This window comes from Sparus aurata, chromosome 7, assembly GCF_900880675.1.
Source record: "Sparus aurata chromosome 7, fSpaAur1.1, whole genome shotgun sequence".
Taxonomy (NCBI): domain Eukaryota; kingdom Metazoa; phylum Chordata; class Actinopteri; order Spariformes; family Sparidae; genus Sparus; species Sparus aurata.
In genome coordinates this window covers 6,999,681-7,015,617 of record NC_044193.1, presented here as the reverse complement: position 1 = coordinate 7,015,617, position 15,937 = coordinate 6,999,681, and the positions used below count along the sequence as shown (strand labels likewise).

The window sequence follows — 15,937 nt, the reverse complement described above, 5'->3', positions numbered from 1 at the left end:
GTATTTGTGTCTGTATTTACATACATCCTCTGACGGAAGTGATACAACTGTTAATAATAAATGTGGGAAACGGATGCAAGAAAAAAAAAATGTTAATGTTAATTAATGTGCGTGTTGTTGGTTGATATTATTGGTTTATTTATGTATGTTTTACCTCTCTCCTTTAACTAAACATATTTTGATATTTTCAAACTGTCTAAACGTTCTATCAGTATATGCATAACATTTATCATTACCATTGCTTATTACAATTTAAGAGGCATATGACCTGCCCTCTAGCAATTAAATGACAAGTTTTCTCACAAAGTCAAATTTTTGTAAGGCCAGAGAGAGCTGAGAATGTTTTCTCAGTCTAATATATAAGAAATATTTTTGAATGATGCTATAAGATGATCAGATATCAGATGATAAAATGTTAAGGATCCTTTCTAGACATTTTTGAAATATGTTTGTTTTTTACAAACAATTTCAATTACTTTGGTAAAAATTGGCACATACATAATTCTGTAGAGTGAAGCTCAAACATTCAAGTGAAGTAAATCACTGAAGTTAATCATGATACATCTTAGGATATAAAGAATATACAAGATATGTTGTTTAAGCCAACATTGTTGGTAGTAGGGCTGCACAATAAATTGAAATATTATAGACAAGTGCAATATCCAAATCAAAAAAGCTTCAAATTAAAAAAAAGGTAAAAACAAAACAGCATTATAATTAAGTAATGTTATGCTGCAGAGATGCCCTTGGCCTGCAAAGTTTGATCTCACAATGTAAGAAAAGATGTTGAAAACAACTAAAGGATTTGAAAGAAATTTTTTCAATGACAATAAAAATTGTGATGCAAAGATGATCATTCCCGCAAATCGTGACTCATCACAATAACTTGCAAAATGATGTCAATGTAGTTGTCTAACCACATGGTGCAGCCTTAATTAGTAGCACATGCCTTGGGTGTTTTGAATAAAACTGAATTTTCTTCGTCTCAGTCTCAATGTAGTATCAGTATAACTGGAGGAACATTTATTTTATGTAGCCGGACATCATACCTCATCTGGGCTGGAGGCCTGGTAGACTCTGCATGTGTCTTCATAATGCTGCTCGGCTTCGGCCTGGTCTGTCACACCGTTGGCCTCGTACACTGGTGTCACGTTGTGCACAAGGGCGATGGCCTTCACAGCCTCATGAACTCTACTGCTGATGGTCTTGCGGACCTTAGTGGCCGCCGGAGCCCTTGAGGCTGGAAGGTCATGGGTGGGCTGAAGAGAATTACAGAAGGTATTGTCATCAAAAGACGGGGTCACAGGAATCTGAGTTATACAAGAGAGTTTTAACACCCTTTCTTGGAGCATTGTGGTCAAGGTTTCTTTAAGAGATTGCAACTATTGTTGCCAACAGAGCTAACAATTTGTACTGTTAAAAAAAAAAAAAAAAAACAAGCTGTAGGAGTGACAAAAATCTGTGGTGTTGAATTGAATAAAATAACAAGATGCTTGAACAGTATGTTGGAACACTTATATAACTCTATGATACAATATTATACAATAATAGATAAGGACACACATTCAAAAAGCTTATTTAAGATCAGAGTTTACTAGCAGGAGAAGTGAAGGTATTAGTCTGGGAACTAGCTTCAAAAAAAAAGTTTCAATCATTGATCTGGCCTGTAAACATAAACAGATGTTTAAAGTAAATATGAACAATTTGCTTTTGCATTGTGGCCTTGCTATTTTTAGAAGGCTGTGCGTTCCAGGGGTTAATGGTAGCGTCATTAAAGAAGTCCGGTCAGTGCTTCGCTTGTGGGCTAATCCTGTTTCCTGCCTCACTAACCTCTGGTGTCAAGGGGGACAAAGAGTGACATCTGAGGTCAGGAAGCATTCAACCAAACAATAATCACAAAACTGATATGTTTCTTAAAACAATGCTCATGTCTGTTTGTTTGACCCTTTCCCGAGATTTGGGAATTTCAATCTTTTCTTTTCAGTTTGTTTTCTAAATGGTGTAAGTGAATTTCTTCTCTCAAACTCTTGCAGTGTGTATACTCATGCATGTATTTTCTTTTTACCTGTGTGTAGGCGCTGAACACATGGCTCTGTACTTCATCCATCGAGTCCATCCCATAAGCGACAGTCCCAAGATGGAGCCTTCTGAACACCATTTCATTTTGGGTAAGAGTCCCTGGTAGAGATTACATTACAGTGAAATTCCCTCACAATAATAACAACTGAAACAGCTAACTTCCATGTGTGCAACACCTTAATGATTGAGAGCAGAAAATATATATGGCGTCTTAGACTTTGCTAAATTAATATCATTTTGGAATCTAACTCTTTTAGCATCAATATCTGTAGAGGTATTTTTACACCTTTCACACATTACTTAAAACAGAGTTTGCATGCCACATATGGTGATTGGGAAAAAAAATGGTACGGAAGCCAGAAGGCTTCCCTTCAACACTACACGCAACCTCTGTATCCTCACACTCACTTTAAAAGCATTTTCCGCTTGTATATCAAAAAGACCTCAGGGGCCTCGCACGTACATTAGCCTGACCTGCAGACCCCGCCGGCCTTATCACGGTCTGGATGGGAAATGGCCGATCATTTTATTGGGCATGAGGCTATAAATCTGACGTGTAACACCTCACGCCTGAGGAAATGCATTGGGTGAGGTGTTGTGCTCAAGAGGTGTGTATGGATGAGAGACTTTAGGCTTTGTTTTATGATTTAAGGGGCCAATAAGTAGCAGGTTTCCAAGAGCAGAGATCCCACCAGAGAACAACCCCCCCCCCCCAGGGAAGTTACTTAACTCCGTCCTACTGGATACTTCCTTGGCAAATCCCCAGCACTATAAACTTTGATTTTAATACTCCACACGGTGGCCTCAGGGACTGTTTTGGCCACACACCTAAGAGCATATTAATATGAAGTATTCTATTTTACACAGCCATTTCCTGCAGTCTCACCAGTTTTGTCAGTCAGCAGGTAGGAGATGCGTCCGAGCTGTTCAGGTATGGTGCTGGCCCTCACCATCGTCCCAGGGATCTTGGAGTCTTTCTTAATCATCCAACTGAAAACCATCTTCCCCATATCCAGATTGACACGCAAACTGCATCAAATGAAAACAGTAAATATATACGTTTTACTGCCTTGCATGTAAATACAATAAAACACAGCTGTTAACTATGAAGTAAAGAATCTTAAGTCGCACCTTATGGGCACAATGTGAGAGAAAAGCAGCAGGAAGCGGAATATCTGGAGGTACCAACGTCCAGCGAAGTGCTGGAGGGCCACCATAACCAGTGACACCACCACCAGGGCCCCAAACAGGATCTTAGTCAAACAGTTCACTTCCAAGTCAAACAAACCCACCTACCAGGAGCAACAGAGGGAAACATTATGAGTCAGATGAATGTTAACAGAAATGGTCTGTGTATGTTAAATATGTAGGTTTAAGTAAGTCAATAAAGTATTCAACTAATATAATAAAAACAAAAGTTGAAAATTGGAGAAAAAAAAATACAGAATGAATCTATTAAGGATAAATTACATCCTCCAAACTAATACATCCTCATGCAAAGTTAATGATCAAATGTTGGTTTTCAGGCTCTGGCTCACACTACTGTACCTTGTGCCTTGGGTTGGAGGTGTTCATGACACTACGCAGCTCCCTGCCTGTGTAAATCACAACTCCCACCACTGTGCCTGTAGTGAGGGAGAGAAAAGGGCCTTAAAAAACTGCCTCAGGTCAATATAATAAAACAACAACTTAAAACACAGCTTGTCAAGAAGATGTTTCCCAGACTTACAATCATGACATGAATAGACTTTTTCAAATGAAGAATGTCATTCGGAATAAAGAATGCTGTTTTAAATTGCTTAATTGATAACATATGACAGTGTGGTCTTGATGCACGCTTTCTTTACCATTATAGTAAGTTGCCCCCGAGCTACTTATAAATGCAACATTTCTTGACTGTTTGTTTGTTTGGTCATCAGATCTACATTCGTGAAGGAAGTAACACTTTAGTGCAACTCTGTGCATTAAGTGCAAAGGCTGGTCCTGGCTACTTCCTGATTATTAGCTGCCTCGTGAATAGAGCTGCACCATCAGTCACATATTTACCAGAGGCAACAACGGTGCTGGCCCACAGAGTGTTTTCAATGCTGAGACTTTCGTTAACTGGAGGGTCCCCATCTTCCTGCAACAATTGAGACGACAAACATACAGAATGATCAGTGAAGACAGGAGCTGGTCAAATAAATGCCATCTTTGTTAAATGAAGGTTTTGTAAACAAAAAGTAGTACAACAAAAGTCATTTCAGACATGGCATACCCAGCATTCATCCGTCAAAGTCAAATTTTTTTGGTCACTCACACATACGTGTCTTTTTCGGTTAATGTTACATATGTTCTTCAGTCAAGACATTTATGCTGTTAGCCACTATGCTTTCACCACATAGCATGATGTCTTGCAAGAGGGAAGCTCACTGCTGCTTCAAACAGCGAACACACCTACACATTTCTAATCAGTTTCATCATTTACCACCATTACAGAGCCAATTCTGCTGCCAGTTTTACAACACAAGCACACATCAAATAAGAGAATGTTGGGACTTTAGGAGTTGGGACTTTTGATCCTATTAGCTCACATGTAATGCATAAATTGTTTTTGGAGGATATTATTTGAATCATCGATGTAGTTGAAATAAAACATTTAAATATAGGGAGAGACTGATGGTCATATTATGTCCGTGGTGGTATGAGGTTGTTTGTTTTCAACTCTTACCATGATGACACCAAGAGAGGGAAATAGTTTGTAGGCTGATCTAAGAAGAATTCCACAGTTTCTTAAACTGATAACTTAAAAATGTGTTGTGCATAAGCGATACAATCAATCAAACATTATTTATAAAGCACCTTTCAAATAAATCCAAATGCAGTTAAAAGTGCTGTACAATTGATTGAAAAAGACAACATGGGACATCAATAAAACAAAAAAGGATTTAGAGACTAATGCACACAAAGTCAGCAATAAAGTATGGATAGGTAAAAAAATAAGATACTGAAAATAAAAGATAATACATGCAATACAAAAACACATCAACCGAGAAGCTGACAGTTATTAGGTGTTACAGAACGTGGTTCGAGATGCAGCGCTCTCTCTCTCTCTGCATGGTTTACCTTGTGCTATTGAGGTCTTTAAGTTTATCTGTCTGCATTCAATTTAGACTTTTCCATGTTGTACGTGTTACTAGGTGCCATCTAGCAAGATTGCCGTCAGGAATTAGGTAAAAGTGACTCAGGCGCCTAATCACACATGAGATCTACATGTTAAATTGCCATCAAATTAACATAAGGGTCTGAAAGTCTGAAAAGAACAGTAATCCAAGCACTCACCCTGGTGAAAGTTCCAATAAAGTTGTGGATATCAATGTTCGGTTCTTCTGCGTACACATATGATCTGATTTGCAGAAGGTCCTGTGTAAAATCATAAACAGAGTTTAACATCACATAAGAAAGTGATTTGACTAACGATTAATGATGAAGAGGACAAAAACATCACCAAACATTATGTAAGCATCTCAGATAAAACATCATTTTTTTAATGAACCAGTTTGTAAATGATTAATAAATCTTCCAAGAGTAGTTTGATAAATAGAGCGGTTACTTTATATTGACTACTCTGCGAATCCTGAGGAAAATGTTTGTTTACTCTTAAAAAACAGATTATCATTTTAATTAATCAATGGATCATTCGGTTTATAAATTGTCAGAAAATAACCAATAGTCCATTTGTGTAATATTCTATTTAATTGGAAAGTTACTAAAATTTCATGACCTACCTATAATGTTAAATTAAAAAATATGAGCATTATCTGCTCAATAACTGATGCACTCTTCAAAAAGTACAGGTGAGTTGAACCTTTGACCTTATAGTCCGGACATTCTCTGATGACCAGGCCACCCTGCATTCTAATTAAATCACTACTCTGTCCTAATGACAGACCTGTCTCTCTGAGACCATAGTCGGCATGTGCAATTACTCACCTATTCATCAAAACACAAGGCACGGCAACAGCATAAACGCAGTGTTTAACAGTAAATTGCCTCCGACATCTAACTAACAACCTCTCCTTTTTGTTTTATGACTCACAGCAGCAGTCGGCAGTCTCTGTGTGCAGGCCACTGGGAGGCGTAGTTTCCAGTCCGTCTCTCCATCCAGCTGGTCAGTCCGCAGGAAACAAGAGCCTGGAGAAGGAGAAGACAAGAGCTGCTACTGATGACAGATTTAAACACATTCACCCCTAGGGGGCAACAATAGATAGGCTTTTAGTTATAGGAAGGGTATCACAAATCTCTTTTCTTGATGATGGCAAAGAATCTACAGATCATTACATTTATATTTCAATAAATATGGAATGCTTCTGTCAACTGTTGCTGGTTATTGATTGTTTGTTTCATCCATTTTCAAGGCCCAGTTTGAATAAATAGAAGAAAAAAGGGAATTGGATTCAGCAAGGAGTCACAAATGAATAGCAGCGACTTCTGTGAATGGGACAAAGCTGCATTTTACTGTTGGAACAGAAGTGGAGGAATCCACCAAAGCCCATCCCCCCACTGGCCTGCATGCGTCATCCTGCCCAAAACTCCCAATCCTGGCCTAGGCTCTTCATAATTGACCTAATGGCCTCCACATGGAAGAGAGATAACCAAGCACTATTTCCAGTAAAACAAAGCTGTTGTTTTTCTTCCCCCCACAGGAAGACGCAACAACAACATGCATCTTGCTTCTCTTACAGCGTCACATTTGGGTTTCTAGGGGAAGAAAAAAAACATCTCCCTGTGATGAGATTATTGGTGTGCCTTGCCTGAGGAGTTGTTATTTTGAATGCGCATTTTGTATATGTGCAAATAAAGGATGCAATGCACTTCTCTAAGTGTGTGTTATCACGGACAAATCTTGTCGTAATCCATATTTGATTATTCAGATGAAGCAACCTCCTCTCACGTCTCCTGTTTTGTCACTGCATTTGATTTCTGTGTGCCTCACCTTTCCTCTTCACTATCTTCTCATTTGAATGACAAAATTAGTCATAGGTGAAGATGAAGAAAAAACAATGTTTTGGTAACAGTCCCCATGGAGCAGGAACTCTCCACCATACCACACTTTGAGTGATAGTTTAGTACTGGACCCAATTACAATTTAGACATTGTAGGACTTCCTGTCCCAGCTCAGGGATAATCCCTGCACCTCAGCGCCTTTTTAAACAAGTCATTTCCCCGGCCAGCCAGCCAGCAAGCCGGTCAGCCAGCCTGTTTTGGAGATCTGGATGAATGACCAGCAGATGTTTACCATTTCTTTCAGAGGTCCTTAAAAAGATCATGTCAGCAGGAACACGCTGGTTCTACAAAGAAAGGCAGAAAGAAAAACATCATTTCAACATCACTTCCTGATCCCACACTGCTCCTCCTCCCTCCTCCGCTCTTTAACTGCAGAAAAGTAGGACTTTTAGCTTTTCATGTGCCACATTACCCACAGCCAGTCAGTCAAAATAATAAGCCCTCCAGCAAATCATCCTGTCGTGGCCTGAGCGGGACCCTGACCAGGTTTTACACTCTGCCTGACCTGGTCCCTCCACTACACCAGACAAATTCAGCATTCAATTCATCTGGACAGCTTCCCCGAAGTTAGACTGTGCATGGATTATTGCTAGGTGGTTAATGCCTTCATAAAAACACATTATATCTTTTCAAATGCAGGTTAATTAAAAAATATAGTGCTTTCTTTTTTGCTAGCTACTGGTTTCACCTCTGCTGATGAGTTCACGTTTCTGCATTGTAAGCCACATAACTCTAAATCACTCAGTCATATTAGTGAAATGGCTAGGACAACATGTGTGACCTTTCCTTCAGCTGCTTTGAAATGAGTTGGAAACTGAAGACAGGACCCACTTCTCATATTTCATGTAAAAAGACCTCAAAGGATCCACTCTGCCCACGAGAGGAGCAACACAACTGATTCCCCCAGAAAACACAAACTAACTTAGGTATTTTAAACAACTGCAAACTATAAATTGGATTTCAAAATGAAAAAAATTGTAAAAATACATAATTGAATTTGTGTTTAAGATTTAATTAAAGGCATTTAGGGTTTACTTCTGTTGTGTATCCATTGAGTTTGACAGCCCGAGGCTCAGCATTGATCACAAGATTACAAAATCTTTACTAACTCCTTTCACCTCAGTCACCAGTGAAGCACACAAGATTAACAACCCCATCATTACTCGCTGTCATACACATTTTAACATGACAGGCTTGAAAAGCCAAAGTATTTGCAGGTGTGGATAAAATAATATTTAACAAACCTTTTCCACAATTATAAGATCTCCAACTTGAATACCGCTGCTTTTGACCTTCACTGTGCCTGAAATACAGAACAAATCTTAAAGTTAATGCAGTGTTAAATAACTCTGCATATCATTTGATGTGTTTCACACGGTAAAACTATTCACTAATCATGATTTCTAAAATGTAATAAATATGTACAGTAGAATTCAACATACATTTTGAGCATGATTTAAAATGACACATGGTTCTTCTGTGTTGAATAAAATATCACTTTAAACCACTAGTGCCTTCTTTGGGTGAACTGTTGTCCCGCATGCCTCATCAGTTAACCCACTGAATCTGGGAAGGCAATTTTCCTTGCATATTTGAAAGAATGCGGGGGGAGTTGAGCCTTTTCTCTCATTTCATTTGGAATGAACGGGCAAAATTGTTTGGAAGAGATCACCGACCCCTGACCTCTGCCGTGACCCCGGGGCTTTGCATATGTAAGACATTAACGCACATTAATATTGCTATGCATTAGGGTGCAAGGGACTTCACATGAGGGCTCTGCTCCACTAACACACACAACAAAATTACAAATTAATTTAAAGACCAAACTAAATTCAGGACAGAGCAGCTTTATGTGACACCTTTCAGACATAAAATGTGGCAAAATATCAAAATACAATTGATTAATATTAACATAAAGAAGTGGTTTATGTCAACATCTCATGCACAGTTGGTGTCAAACATTGAGTAGCTGATTAGTTGATTGTCTGAAAATAATTTCTATTTAGATAAGTGATTAATCTGGTAAACTGCCAACTATTCAGTCGTCCCGCCACAATGTGAAGATTTGTTGCTTTTCTCTCTCATATATGACAGTAAACTGTATGCATGACCTTTTTTGGCTGTTTGTCAAACAACAGAAGTAATTAAGTACATCTTCCATGAGCATCTTCACATTTTTCACTTCATTTTTAACACAACAACTTCATCCAGTTTCATCTCATGCTACAAGAACACAACACACCAAGCTCTGACATCATAAAGTTTCTATAAGCCACAAGATATGCAGGGGGGCCGCTATCATGGAGGCAACCAGTCACTGTGTTTATGGGTAAAACAAGCTGCCACATCAAAGGGGCAAAGTGATGGAAACCACAAGAGGTCTCCTGCTTTTTATTGCTGGTAGCACTTTATACCAAGGCCTCTTATGTACACTTTTACATCTCTGCTTTGAATTAACCACCATTTCCCCTAGCCCCAATAAGTTTTAATAGGACCAACCTCCTACAGTTAATAGACGCTGATGCTGAGAAATAAGCAACATGGTTCAGATATCAACATAGACAAAACATAGCCTCACCTCTTGTCGAAAGCTTGCTGTAAATCTGGGAGTTCACTTCTTTGTCTCGAAGGTAGCATCTTATTTCTTCAACTGCCTCTCTCATGATGGTGATAATCAAAACAAGACCCTGGAGAGTAAAACGTCAAAATCAAAAACAAGTATTTTTCTCCACAGTAGAGAACAGCAAACCCACTTCCCACACATGAGTGCTGTGGTAACTGAGTTTGTGGGAAATACCTGCACATCTCCATCAAATAAATACTGAGATACACAAGTATGAAAAATGTGACTGATTGATTGACATATGAGAGAATTGTGAAAGTCTACATACCAAAGGGACCCAGTAGGTGTAGAGCGCCCCTAAGCGAAGCTCTGGGACAAATTGAGAGCAGGCCAAAAGCAAAAAGTACAAGTTGAAGAAGTACTTGAACTGATTGAACAGCACCTGTGACCATAAAACAAAGAAGCACAAGATGGTAAGTTATTCTGCGTATGCTGCAAGAAGTTTGTTTTCTTATGACTGATTTGATGTACTAAAGTAAATTCAACAGCATTGCCTTGTTACAACACTATTTTGGTGATGTGCAGATGAAAAGTCATCTCAGATCTACGATTATAAATTCAGAAAATGATAAAATGACTTAATATATGCATAACACATTTGTCTCACATTTTCATCAATTGTGTGTGACAGCTTTTACAATGTATGAGTGGGCGATGTGGATAAAATCCTCTATAGCAGTATATGTAATTAGATATGCTATGATATAGATCAATATTATATAATAACACTGTTACTGTTAACACTGTCAATCAGTTGATTGACAGAATATTGTGGTAACTTTTTTGAGAAACAATGGATCGTGCATCTTATCTATAGACGAATTCACTGGTTGTTGCATCACAAATGTGAATATTTGTAGTTTTCTTTTTTAAGTCGTGTGTGAAAGTAAAATGAAGATTTTCAGCTTGTTGGTCGCATAAAAGAAGCAATTTAAAGACCACAGGATTTGGGAAATTGAAATAGGTGCTTTTTATCATTATCTGACAGTAAATAATCCAAACAATTTACCCTCTGAGAAAATAGTCAGTCAACAAATAGACAATCATAACATAGTAATGCAAAACTAGTGGTACACCGGTATACCGAGTGAATGTTGGTATCGGTCCATGCTCGCCTTGTTTAAGCACAACCATCAATTTTACACATTAGAATGTGTTAACAGGTCTTGGGTATGACAGCATGTGAAAAAAGAAGTATATGCTTTTGTGGCTTTAAAGGGAAGCTGCAGGCAATCTGATAAACAGCCTACAGCAATGTCACTCAGTGGCTAAGTTGCATTGTGGGTAATGTACCTTAGTAAAATCCTCACAATCTGACTTTAGAAAATGTACACAATCTCATGGCCCATCACATATCAACAACCCCTACAATTTTTATTTAAAAAAAAAAAAGGAGTGCATATAGTAGCTTTTCCTCCAGTAGTGTCACTCCTAATACGACATTCATGCAACAGCTTAGCTCAGTATCATTTACCACCAATGTGCAAGATAACTACCAAGACTTCACATTGCTACTGTATGAGAAGAGAACATGAAACCCTGCCCAGAAACATCAAGACTCCATTATGTTAGAGTGAGGAGAACTTCTTGACATGAACGAAAGTCAATAAAACACATCACAATTTGCAATGCAAAAAGGTTTTGCTCGTCTTCTGCTTTCTAAACAAATCTGAGCTACTTTCAATGTCTGACGCCACATACAAAAAAAAAAGTATAAGATCTTAAGACAACTGAATGTCTGGAAAACAAATGAATATGTAAAGCAGGCCGGGGAAAAGGCACACACGGCTTAATAACTACTGTGCATGTGATCACCAGGATCTGGTGCTATGAGACCATTCTCAAAATGCAGCTGAAACTATCCATCTCACTTCTCACTTAAAAGATCTTCATTCAAACATGAAACATTCCACTATTTCTAAATGAGTGATACTCTTCTTAAACCGCCAACTGAAGACAGAAATCAATATTTCATTTATAAACTGAGCTTTACTAACATATCAGGCCGGTGCATTCCTATGAGAGAGCAGACTGTGCATCTGTCAGACTTTGCCCTCATTATTCATAATGGTAAAAGTGTAACCAGCCTCTTCGTGTCAATGAATCCAAAAGGTATGCTAATCTGCAGTCTTTTGGGGTTAGGCTAAATATAAGCAAAACAAATCTTCAGTATTCTTCGGTTAAACCAAAGTACAAGCCTTAAAACAAATAATATTCACATTTGAGGCACATATTTGATCTACATCTGAGACAATTACCCAATTTGGTCAATTATCACTAAATTAATCCACAGCTATTTTGATAACTGCTTTATTATTTGAGTATCTATTTAAGTCAAAATGCCAAACATCTGCAGCCTGTTAACTGTGACTTTTTTGGGGCTTTTCCCTGTATAATGTTACTGTTACAATTTAATTTCCTACAATTCAGAGTTAAATTAAGAGTAAATTATTGATCGAGAACATATCTGCCCGTTTAATCGATATTTAAATTAGTCGCTGCACTAATGTGATCCTCTAATCAACACAGATTCAAATGAGTCAAAAATTGTAACTATCAGTCAACAGTGAGGAGTACAAGATGATATCCACGATCCAAGAGGTTATGATTGCTTTAATGGGAAAATGTGTCCAACAAGCGACAGTGAATCAGGGCCAGGGTGGGTGGTGGTTCTGGGGGTTAAAAGGAGGGAGGGCTGAGGGGTGACCTTTGACTGACACTAACCGCAGGCAGGAAGGTGAAGAAGTTGTACTTCTGGTTGTTAATGACATTCCTGGGGTACCTCTGCTCCCTCTTTTCTGGGTGGCCGAGCCACACGGTGCGGGGACGGAAGTCACCCATGCCACAGCATCTCGACCACGGGCAGCACCTGAGAGGAAGAGGAAGAGGAAGTAGAAAGGATGAGGAAATTCTCATTTTTTCTCAGCTTTTAGTTCTATAGAAATCATGTTGAGACAATTACATGAGAAAATTAGCTAAATATTTATGATTTAGTTGATTGATTTAGGCTATTTCCCTTGAATGAAAATTCTGTAGTTGAGTTGTGTGTAGCTGTCGAGATAACAGCATCATTTTTAATAAATTTCCTGCATACAGCAGCTACAAACCCACAGAACAGACGAGGCTGACCTGAAGATCCATGAACATGGAGATTGTGCCTTCCTAAATAAATATTAACTTGTGCTGGGAAAGGGTGGCCACTCCCTTTGATCTAACCAAACAATACATTCCATATCGATGAACTAAGAGCCCAGTGCCCTCATTACCAAGACATGAATGACTTGTTAAGTTATAAAACACTGACTATGAATAAAATATAACCTTGACATACGTGTGCTTTTCATACATTCACAAGCCAAAATGCCTTCTGTGGCACAGAGGTAATGCGCAAACCATTGCTCTGTGTCTTTAAAATATTTGTAAAAATCAGTAAAGTAGTAAGTAAAGTAAAAATGCCAATTAAAATTTTCCAGACCCATGTTGACGCAGCAGTTTAAAATCTGCAGATCCCTAGCATTACAGCATTACATTACACAGCACATTACATGTTTACTTATTGATATATGAGACACTTAATTGTTTTTACAGTATATTGAGATGCCAGGTTATTAGACACACCTAGCTAGTACAAATGCAGTTCAAAGGGCAGTTGTTTTTTCTTGTCATTCACCCCTGTGCGATTCATCTACCGGGATTGTTCTGGTGTGAGTTGAGGAGTTTTGGTACTGGATGGCACTCGCTAATGGTCCAACCATGTCACTGCTCAGAAGGAAGCGTACGAACCTAAGCAGTAAGAGGCTAGCTAACAAACCTAACTAAGTTAATTAACATAACAACTTAGCTAAGGAGGACGCCATTAAAGTTAACATTCCCGGTTATGACGAGCACGAGCCTCTCATCTTGCTCACAACAAAGTCTGTGGATTATCTTGAGTAAGCAAGTCATGGTTTCTGTAAAGAGATAATGTCGTTGAGTTTTTCACACTTCCTTTTTTATGGCACTTTGAGGACCGCAAGACAAATGCTATCTAGCTCCATAATACTTGATAGAGCACAGACATCTCTACTGCAGTTATCTCCCAAATTTTGCAGCTCCCACCAAAATGATTAAAATAGATAAATAGCACTATAGGTAAGAAGAAAGGTGAACTATCCCTTTAATGCAACAATAGAATTAAATCCTACCTGTGTAAAGGTTTAAATATTCAGTTTGGATTAGAGTACAACTGATCGATTTTTGGGGCGAGGCCAATAAAGATATTAGCAAAAACCCAAGTTTGATGTATGAGCCTATACAGTCACACATTTATTGATGATCCCTCAAATGTGGTTATCAAACACATGTCTGAATGACGTCAGTGCACTGAAACATTAAACGTACTGAGAATTCAATGATCACAAATTACACTAAGCAAATGTTTCTGAATTACAATATCTAAAAAAAGTCTTTCATATTGTTGCATATCAGGCAACATACACAACAATACTCATTTATGACGGACCAATAATATTGGCCACATGATGTATTGATCTGGCTCTAGTTTTTGTTGAATAGGCCAAGAGAGCTGATTCATTCATGAAGGGATGTTGTCAGTCGTGCGGTTGAATTGCATGACATTATACAGAAATGTTTTTTCTCTATTGACGTATACAAAACTGAACTGAAAACTGAATGTTATACACTTCATGTAGGTAGGATTTGCTGCAGGACTTTTGTATTAGACTGCATTAGTTTTAGCTAGGCGTACCTAATAAACTGGCAACTGAGTGTAAAGCTACCTACCATGTCAGAGAGTGGACAGATAAATGATGAACCAGACTATAAATTATATTTCCAACTACATGTAATAGTGCACATTAAGCAGCTAGCCTTGTGCTATGTGTTTATTACAGGAGGTGACATCACCATGATAGCCTGATGGGACTACTGGCTGCATTTCAGCTTTGTGTCTGCCCTGTGTTTGTGTCTCCATCCTCTTGTAAGAGGCCTGCCCCTTAAAGTGTTGGTCAACATAAACCTTCAAAGCATCATTTAGCCAGCTAGCATGTTTGAATTTAGGATGCAGCTCTTTCAAGCCAAGGCCTACATGTCTGCTCTTTGACAGGCTGAGCTCCTGTCAACCGAGCAAATATTGACATGGGCGTCAATGCACTTGCTTCAAGCTGCACCCCGGAACAAGGATGTCTTCTAGCTAGCTTTGGCTAGCTTATTAAACGCTACAATGAATGGCCACATCATTTACATTAACATTTATGCATCTGTTAGTCGTTGTTTTGTCCCTAACTGCTGTTTTTCCTCTTAAAAAACCGCCACCGTTTAAGCTAGTTATTGAGACAATGTCGACGCGCTCCTGTAAACACTCCAACGGCTACACTGTCATCCACAAGCTCGCGAGCGAAACACGTTAAAAAAATGGCTTCTTGTTCATATTTCCGAGCCGTGTCTCGACCTTACCCATTCCTGTGTTTACTGTCGTGTCTTTTCGGCCGTCTCACGGGCTGCAGGGGGATATTGTCGGTCATTCCTGCAGCTCCTGGTAGCGGGGTTACAGGCAGAAGGCAGTCCGCCCGTCTGTAGCGGTTCTGGGCGGAGGCTTCCCAGCTGTCACTCACGCCGGGCGGCTCAGCAGTCTGGGACACACAGAACTCTTATCACGGCATCAGGCACTGACCCAGTTCATAATCTAATATTTTATGTAACATTTCTGTTGTCAGTGTTTTTTTACATGATTAAATATCCCTGTATTTGTTAATTAATTGGGGTTTAAGCAGAATCAATCAGCTCTATAGGCAAGTATTTTTTGTCTCAATTTTTTTTGCTTCTTATAGACAAAACATAGGGAAAAATCCCATTCAGCTAAAAAAAAAGGTTCAACAAAGCTGACAAAACGTAGGTAAACATTCAAATAGAGCTGTATCTGAATATGTAAAAAGACAACATCCATTCTATGTTGTAGTTTTGTTAAATGACAGCCTATGTGATGGTGATGGATGATCTGTAAGCTTACATGTGAAATACACATTTACAGATAACTACATGAAATCAGCATTTATTTCTGCATATATCAGAGGCAACAGAGGAGGATGTGATCTTCAAGATACCTGTCAACCAAAGTCTTTATAGCAGGGGTAGAGCAATTATCAGCGATTTAGTTGGCAGATAATCAGCATTTTTTCCCCTGATTATCAG

At 38.7% G+C, this 15,937-nt stretch overlaps 1 protein-coding gene across 1 annotated transcript in view; it reads right to left on the bottom strand.

Moving 5' to 3' along the window:
* atp9a (ATPase phospholipid transporting 9A) overlaps positions 1-15,375 on the bottom strand; it is a 34,553-nt gene extending 19,178 nt beyond the window's left edge. The window contains exons 1-14 of the mRNA XM_030423455.1: positions 15,203-15,375; positions 12,473-12,617; positions 10,017-10,130; positions 9,704-9,812; positions 8,370-8,428; positions 7,358-7,409; positions 6,158-6,252; positions 5,401-5,481; positions 4,126-4,201; positions 3,628-3,704; positions 3,211-3,371; positions 2,966-3,108; positions 2,066-2,178; positions 1,050-1,259 (exon numbers count right to left, since the gene is read on the bottom strand). Coding sequence (XP_030279315.1) covers positions 1,050-1,259; positions 2,066-2,178; positions 2,966-3,108; positions 3,211-3,371; positions 3,628-3,704; positions 4,126-4,201; positions 5,401-5,481; positions 6,158-6,252; positions 7,358-7,409; positions 8,370-8,428; positions 9,704-9,812; positions 10,017-10,130; positions 12,473-12,617; positions 15,203-15,270 — 1,503 coding nt within the window. The 5' untranslated portion in view covers positions 15,271-15,375. The remainder of the gene's footprint in view (positions 1-1,049; positions 1,260-2,065; positions 2,179-2,965; positions 3,109-3,210; positions 3,372-3,627; positions 3,705-4,125; positions 4,202-5,400; positions 5,482-6,157; positions 6,253-7,357; positions 7,410-8,369; positions 8,429-9,703; positions 9,813-10,016; positions 10,131-12,472; positions 12,618-15,202) is intronic.
* Positions 15,376-15,937: the final 562 nt, after the last annotated feature.